This window comes from Hirundo rustica, chromosome 28 (assembly GCF_015227805.2).
Source record: "Hirundo rustica isolate bHirRus1 chromosome 28, bHirRus1.pri.v3, whole genome shotgun sequence".
Taxonomy (NCBI): domain Eukaryota; kingdom Metazoa; phylum Chordata; class Aves; order Passeriformes; family Hirundinidae; genus Hirundo; species Hirundo rustica.
The window spans coordinates 263,663-271,168 of record NC_053477.1 but is presented as its reverse complement, the minus strand read 5'-3'; the positions used below and the strand labels follow the sequence as shown (position 1 = coordinate 271,168).

Genomic DNA, 7,506 nt, shown 5'->3' with positions numbered 1-7,506 from the left:
CCGGGAGGGGCCCAGAACCGGGGAGGGGTCCCGGGAATGGGGAGGGGTCCCGGGAATGGGGAGGGGTCCCAGGGATGGGGAGGGGTCCCGGGAATGGGGAGGGGTCCCAGGGATGGGGTCCCGGGAATGCGGAGGGGTCCCGGGAATGCGGAGGGGTCCCAGGGATGGGGTCCCGGGAATGCGGAGGGGTCCCGGGAATGCGGAGGGGTCCCGGGAATGGGGAGGGGTCCCGGGAATGGGGAGGGGTCCCAGGGATGGGGAGGGGTCCCGGGAATGCGGAGGGGTCCCAGGGATGGGGTCCCGGGAATGCGGAGGGGTCCCGGGAATGCGGAGGGGTCCCAGGGATGGGGTCCCGGGAATGCGGAGGGGTCCCGGGAATGCGGAGGGGTCCCGGGAATGGGGAGGGGTCCCGGGAATGCGGAGGGGTCCCGGGAATGCGGAGGGGTCCCGGCCCGCGGGCAGGGGGCTCCGGGGGCTCCGGGGGCTCCCTGGGCCCCCCCCGCTCCTCGGGGCTCCTCCCCAGACCCCTCCTCGGGAAATCCCGGAGCTCTGGGCTCGGGACTCTTCCCACACCTGAAGCCCGATCTGCTCCCGAAATCCGTTTATTCCTGAAATCCCTCCCAGCGCCGCTGGAGCCGGGCGCGAGGGGAAACTGAGGCAGGGCCTCAAGGTCCCTTCCCGCAGCTGCGGACATCCCGGCCCGGAAAAAACTGGGAATTAAAACCCGAGTGGGGCTTCTGGCTGTTGGTGTCACCCGTTCTCGCTGAATCCCGGATTTATCGCGGGGAGAATTCCGGGAAGAACCCGCGGCTCCTTCACCCCCTCCGCACCCCGGGAGCGGGGACAGAGCCCAGAGCCTTCCCCCCGCTTCTGTTTTCTCGGGTTTTTGACCCAAAATGAGTCACCGGGGGAATTTTTTTTTTTTTTTCTGATTTCTCGGGACTCTTTCACGAGTCGAAGCGGGGGGGGATTCTCGGGGGGCTGAGCCCCGACTGTTCCCTGGGTGGGAGCGGCTCCGGTGCCGCGCGACCGCGATTCCCAATCCAGGGACAAGAGAATCCCTGGAATACCGGGAACCCCCGGGAAGGGGAGCGGGACTCCAGAGCGTCCCGGCCGCGTCCCCACGCTCGGGGCTGCTCGGCCGCGGGGAGCGGGGCTTTGGGGGCCGGAAAGTCCGGCGCAGTCATTCGGGGGGCGGGGGGAGAACCCCGCCAAGCGCGTCCGTTCCGGTAAGGAAAGAGTCAACGGGACTCGCACACGCCACTTCCCCGAGCGGGGCTGACTCATCCCGGGCTCGGTCCCGCTCCGCGACACCCGCGCTCCGCTCCGGCCGCCCCGGAGCCCGGCCCGAGCCTCCGCCGGTGAGTCCGGGGGTCCCGGGGGGCTGGGGGGGGTCCCTCCGCCCGCCCCGCGCCCCGCCGCGCGTCCCCCGCGCCCGCTCCGTCCCGAAACCCCGAACCCGCCGGGAGCCCCGGGACCCCGAACGCGGCGGGCAGCGGAGCGCGCCCCGAGCCCGCGGCGCTCCCGGAGCCGCTGCCGCCCCCGCGGACCCCGGCCCCGGCGGGGCTTTGGGCCGAGGCGGCGGCGCGGGATGGGGAAGGGACGGATGCACGGATGACTTCAGCCCATTACTCAGCCGCCGTCACGGCTTGGCAGCGCTCCCGCGCTATTCCGGGCCGTGACGCTCCGGCCCCGCCGGTTTGGGCCTAAAGCGGCGGAATTCGGCGATTTGGGCCGGGAGAAGGAGCTCGGGAGGCGCCGCGGGCTCCGCGGGGTTTGGGAAGAGTTCCAGCCCGCGCAGGGAAAGCGCCGCCCGTAATGATCGTTGTTGTAGCGATTGTTGTTACCTCATTAAGGGTGTAATTGCTGTTACCTCATTAAGGGTGTAATTAGAGCCCGGGGGCCGCCCCGGCTCCCCGCACCCCGGCACCGGGGGCACCGGCGGGCGCCGCTCAGCCCCGAATCGGCCGCGTTTCGCCCCAAAAGCCCCGCGCCCCCCCCGAGCCCCGGCGGTTTCCTGCGCTCGGGGAGCGCTGCCAGAAAGGGAGGAAATCGCGTCAGCGGTGCCGGGAACCGAACCCGGGCCGAGGGGGCACCGGGGGGACGGGACACGGGGGTGGCACCGGGACAGGGACACGCAGGACCTGATAAACACCTGTGTGACACCTGTGTGTGTGACACCTGCGTGTGACACCGGGACAGGGACACGCAGGACCTGATAAACACCTGTGTGACACCTGTGTGTGATAAACACCCGTGTGTGATAAACACCTGTGTGAGTGACACCTGTGTGTGTGTGACACCTGCGTGTGACACCGGGACAGGGACACGCAGGACATGATAAACACCTGTGTGAGTGACACCTGCGTGTGATAAACACCCATGTGTGATAAACACCTGTGTGTGACACCTGTGTGTGTGACACCTGCGTGTGACACCGGGACAGGGACACGCAGGACATGATAAACACCTGTGTGACACCTACGTGTGATAAACACCCGTGTGTGATAACACCTGTGTGTGACACCTGTGTGTGTGTGACACCAGTGTGTGACACCTGTGTGTGACACCGGGACCGGGACACGCAGGACCTGATAAACACCTGTGTGACACCTGTGTATGTGACACCTGTGTGTGACACCGGGACAGGGACACGCAGGACATGATAAACACCCGTGTGACACCTGGACACGCACACACGGGTGTGGGATACGTGTACCTGCACACACAGGTGTCACCCATCACCTGCCGCACACCCGTGTGTGTGACACTCGTGTGTGTGACACCCGTGTGTGTGACACCCGTGTGTGTGACACCCGTGTGTGTGACACCCGTGTGTGTGTGTTGCGCCCGTCGCCTGCTGCACGCCCGCACCCGCACCGCACACCGTGCCCACCCGCACACGGGGCCAGGCGCCCGGCCGCGCTCACCCGCGCACACCGGCGCTCATCGGCCGTGCCGGCGCCTCTGTGCCCGCGTGAACGCGCCTGGCACACGCGCGTGCCCCTGCGCGCACACACGCACCTGTGCTCAGGTGCGCTCGCCCGCAGCCGCGCGCGCGCTGCAGCCTCGGGACTACAACTCCCAGCGTGCCCCTCGCGGGGGGCGGGACAAGAGGCGCGGCCATCCAATAGGAGAAGGGGCGTGTCGGCTCCAGCCAATGGGCAGCGAGGAAGGCGCGGCTGCCCCGCCCCTCGGGCGCGCCCCGCGGTCACGTGGAGCGGGCGCGGCCGGCGAGCGCGGCCGGGGGGAACCGGGGGAACCGGGGGGGGGGGACCAAAAAAACCCGGGGGGGACAAAAAGAAATCGGGGAGCACCGGGGACCCCCCCGCCGCCAGCCCCGCTCCTTCCCCAGGTCGGCATCGCCGCTTTGCGCCGTTTTCCCGGCGGTTTTTTTCCTCGCAAACTTTGGGGGCGCGGGGGATTTTTGGGGGCAGCGAGCCCGGAGCGCGGGGCGGGGAGCGAGGCGCGGGCGGAGCAGCCGCGGCCGGGGCCGAGCTCGGTGCCTGGCGGGCACCGCCGAACCGTCCCGGTTCTCCCGGGATTTTGGGAGAGAGGCGGCGCTTTGGGGTCTTCACCCTCCGGGCTTTGTTCCCCTTCCAGGAGCCCTCCCGGAGCCGAGGCCTCACCCCCATGGAGAACAGCCGAGAGCCGCCAGAAGAGCGCCCGGGAGCCTCCAGCACCGCCCGGCCCGCCGTGAGTGCACCCCGGGCTCGGGGGGTGCGGAGCGCCCCAGAACTCGGGGGAGGGAGGGAGGAGGGCGCGCAGCGCTTCGGCCGGCGGTGGAAGTGGGGATGAGGCGGAGGAAAGCGAAATTCCCAGCCTCGGGTGGGGGGCGAGGGGGGAACGGGCCAAAAGCGGCGTTTTTGGGGGGAGAGGTGAGCGCTCCCGTGTAAATAGGATCGGGATTGTAATTATCGTTTTATCCTCGTAAGGAAAAGGGGGTTGGATTTTGTGGCGCTGGAGCTTTTCCCTCCCTCCAGCAGCTTTTTATTTCACAAAACAAAACAAAACAAAACAAAACAAAAAAAAAAAAAAAAAAAAAAAAAACCACAAACCACACCAACACCCAAGAAAGGAAAAGGAAAAAAAAAAGGAAAAGAAAAAAAATCCCCAAGCTTTGAACTCTTTCAGCCGTTAAAATCCGGTGTCTGTCACGAGCCGTTAAATGAATAGAAAGAACCACAAAAAAAAGAAAAAAGAAAGAAAGAAAGAAAAAAAAAAGGCTAAAAAAAGAAAAAAAATAGAAAAGGACGGACTTGGGAGCCGAGCAGCTTCTTTGCCCAAAAATAGCAACAAGTTTTATAACTCCGGAAAATGTAGAACAAACAAGCGAGGAACATTTTTAGCGGCGAAAGGCGGCGGCGGCGCGGGGGGGGGAAGCTGAATTGCTGAATTTCTGCCCGTCTGTTTTCCTGGAAGCCGCTCCTCGTGTTCTCGCCCGCATCCAGCGCTTTGACCAACTTGGCCACGGGCCCGGGGCTGCCGGGGAACGGCACCGGAGCTGCCCGGGGAACGGGGAACGGGGCCGGAGCTCCCCGGGGAACGGGGCCGGAGCTCCCCGGCGTGCGGCCGGAGGGGCAGCGGCTCCCCCAAACTCATCCCCGTGTCCCGCAGGACGCGCCAGGGGCCGGGGATGGCGCCGAGAGGGACAAGGCGGTGGGAGAAGGTGGAGACATGGACACGGACAAGGACAAGGACGACAAGGACAAGGAGAAGGAGGAGGAGGAGGCTTTCCTCGTCAGCCTCTACAAGTTCATGAAGGAGCGACGCACGCCCATCGAGAGGATCCCGCACCTCGGCTTCAAGCAGAGTACGGGGACAGGGGACAGGGGCCAGGGGCCAGGGGCCAGGGCCAGGGCCAGGGGACGCGGCCGTACACATGCGCCGTGTCCTCCTGACCCTCAGCATCCCCCCTTTATTCCCAGTTAACCTCTGGAAGATCTACAAGGCCGTGGAAAAGCTGGGAGCCTACGAGCTGGTGAGTGGTGGCCGTGGGAGCCGGGGTGTCCCTTGGGTGCTGGAGTGTCCCCTGGGTCCCCGGCTGTCCCCTGGGTTCCCGGCTGTCCCCGGGTTCCCCGGCTGTCCCCTGGGCTCCCCGGCTGTCCCTGGGCTCCCCGGCTGTCCCTGGGCTCCCCGGCTGTCCCTGGGTTCCCCGGCTGTCCCCTGGGTTCCCCGGCTGTCCCCTGGGTTCCCCGGCTGTCCCTGGGCTCCCCGGCTGTCCCCTGGGCTCCCCGGCTGTCCCTGGGTTCCCCGGCTGTCCCCGGGGTGCGGGGCTCACCCCTCCCTCGCTCCCGCCGCAGGTGACGGGCCGCCGGCTCTGGAAGAACGTCTACGATGAGCTCGGGGGCAGCCCCGGCAGCACCAGCGCTGCCACCTGCACTCGGCGCCACTACGAGAGGTGGGGCCGGGCCGGGCCGGGCCGGGGGTTCTGTCCCGCAGCGTGCCTCGGTTTCCCCCGGCGCTCACCGCGCTCCCCGCTCGCTCCGCAGGCTCGTCCTTCCCTACGTGCGGCACCTCAAGGGCGAGGAGGACAAACCGCTGCCCCCCAGCAAACCCCGCAGGCAGTACAAGGTGTCCAAGGACGACAAGAGCAAGAGGGCCCGGAAGGAGAAGAGCCGCGAGCAGGTGCGAGACCCCTCCCGAGGGTCCGGGAGAGCGCCCGACCCCCGGCCGGGCCGTGCCCGACCCCGCTGCGGAACCGGGCAGGGCCGGGAATGAGAGCGGGGGTGGGAGGGCAGCCGGAGGTGCGCGGGGATCCGGCGCCCACAGCCCGACCCCTCCGCCCGCAGGTGGCTCCGGACGCGGGGCAGCCGGAGGCGGGCGCGGAGGAGGCTCCGGAGCGGGGCCGCGGGACAGACGGACGCTGCAGCCCGGCCAGCGCGGCCACGCCGGCCCCCAGCCCCTCGGGGGGCAGCGCCAGCCCCTGCAGGACCCACGGCGAGACCTACAAGCGCCTCTTCTCCAGCTTCTACTCCAAAGGGAACCATCCCATCATGTCCCCGCTGGCCAAGAAGAAGCTGCTGGCGCAGGTGAGCGAGGCCGAGTCCTTGCGCTGCCACAAACGCCACTGCCCCGAGGGCCGGCGGGCACCGAGCGACGGCGGCCCCGAGGCGCCCCGGGCTGAGCAGAGCGGCGCCGAGCCCCGGGGAGCTCCGGACAGAGCTGCGAGCCCGGGGAAGGAGGCGGGCCCGGCCCGCAGCGCATCCCCGGGGAGCGGGGACAGCCCGGCCCCCGCCGTCTTCACCGGCTACTTCCACGCGTACCGCAGCGAGGGCCCGCAGCCCGCCGGCTGCCCCCCGCTCTGGGGCTGCTTCTCCAACCTGAAGGATTTTCTGGAGCCGCCCTCCGCCTTCCCGGCGCGGCCCGAGGAGCCCGAGCAGCCGCAAGAGCTGCGGAGCAGAGCGGGGCGGCCGTGGCAGGGCCGGGCCAGCTGGGTGCCCCCCGGAGCCGCCTTCGGCCCCGCCGAGCCCCGGCACGGCCGCCACGAGGAGGAGGAGGAGGAGGAGGATGAGGAGGACGAGGAGCCCTTGGGCCCCACAGCGCAGTCACGCCCCGCGTCCCCCCTGGCCAAGGAGGGCAGGGACAGGGGGAGCCGCTCGCCGCGGGGCCGCCGAGCGCCGGCCAAGCCCAGGGCCGTGGTGGCCGCTCCGGGTTTCTCCGCTCCGCTGCCGCCGGACGCTCTCAAGGGAGCCGCGCTGCGCTTCCCGGGAGGTTTCGGCCTGAAAAGTCCGGGCGTGCCGGCGGCCCCGGCGCTCGCCGTGAACCCCGTGGTGATCCCGGCTTTCCCCAGCCCTTTGGTGGTGGCCTCGGAGCTGTGCCGGCCGCTGGCCGCCGGCCGCTTCCCCGCGTCCTACGGGAATTGTCCGCAGCCCCGGCTGTACCCGGCGGCTCCGTGGCACGGCCAGCGCTCCCGCAGCTCCCCGCACGTCCCGGCCTTCCCGCACCACGCCCGGCCCTAGCGCTGCCAGCCCCGGGCACCAACCGGAGCCGTTCCCGTCGTGAGCTCGGAGCCGCTCGGAGCCGGCGCCGTCCTGGCCGCGGCTCCGCCGCCGGCGCCCCAGGGTTCTTTATATTTTCTATATATCCGCACACAAATGTATAAAGAAGGGAGCGAAAGCAGTGCTGGAGGTTTCTGTTCGTGCCCGGCGCAGTTCGGGGATGGCTGTTCCCGTCCTGCCCTGCCCTGGGCCCCGCACCCAAATTTGGGGAAGGAACCTGCCGGGCTGGCAGAGCTCGGGGCGTCCTCGCTTTCTGGATCGGGGCAGGGTTCGGGGGAGCCCCTCCCCAAACACGGAGCTGCAGGGCTGAGAACTCCTCCCGTGGGGAAGGAAGGAAATTTCCCACGTCGGTTTTGGGGGAGTCGCAGCAATTCCACGGAGCCGCGGTGTGTCCAAGCGGGGAGCAGCTCCAGGTGATCCCCGCCTCCCGGCGCTCCCCGATTCCAGCAGCTCCGCTCGAGCTCTCGCAGACGATCCCGAGGCTCTGCGGGAGCTCCCGGCCTCG

The 7,506-nt window shown here is 68.6% G+C and overlaps 1 protein-coding gene across 2 annotated transcripts; it reads left to right on the top strand.

Annotated features, from left to right (window-relative positions):
- The first annotated feature begins 1,306 nt into the window (after positions 1–1,306).
- ARID5A (AT-rich interaction domain 5A) lies at positions 1,307–7,122 on the top strand. Of its 2 annotated transcripts, none has more exons than XM_040087920.2 (7): positions 1,307–1,361; positions 3,604–3,696; positions 4,618–4,813; positions 4,929–4,981; positions 5,304–5,401; positions 5,493–5,628; positions 5,793–7,122. In XM_040087920.2, exons 2-7 carry the CDS (start codon positions 3,634–3,636, stop codon positions 6,960–6,962), a joined length of 1,716 nt encoding a protein of 571 aa, XP_039943854.1. In that variant the 5' UTR covers positions 1,307–1,361; positions 3,604–3,633; the 3' UTR covers positions 6,963–7,122. The 2 variants fall into 2 exon arrangements, with proteins under 2 accessions (XP_039943854.1, XP_039943853.1); XM_040087919.2 differs by lacking the exon at positions 1,307–1,361 and adding an exon at positions 3,260–3,355.
- The last annotated feature ends 384 nt before the right edge of the window (positions 7,123–7,506 follow it).

Bases quoted from the DNA above. Each gene is read 5' to 3' on its own strand.
- ARID5A (XM_040087920.2), top strand. From the start codon at position 3,634: ATGGAGAACAGCCGAGAGCCGCCAGAAGAGCGCCCGGGAGCCTCCAGC. The intron at 5,402-5,492 runs GTGGGGCCGGGC...CTCGCTCCGCAG, and splicing joins ACTCGGCGCCACTACGAGAG to GCTCGTCCTTCCCTACGTGC. The intron at 5,629-5,792 runs GTGCGAGACCCC...CTCCGCCCGCAG, and splicing joins AGGAGAAGAGCCGCGAGCAG to GTGGCTCCGGACGCGGGGCA.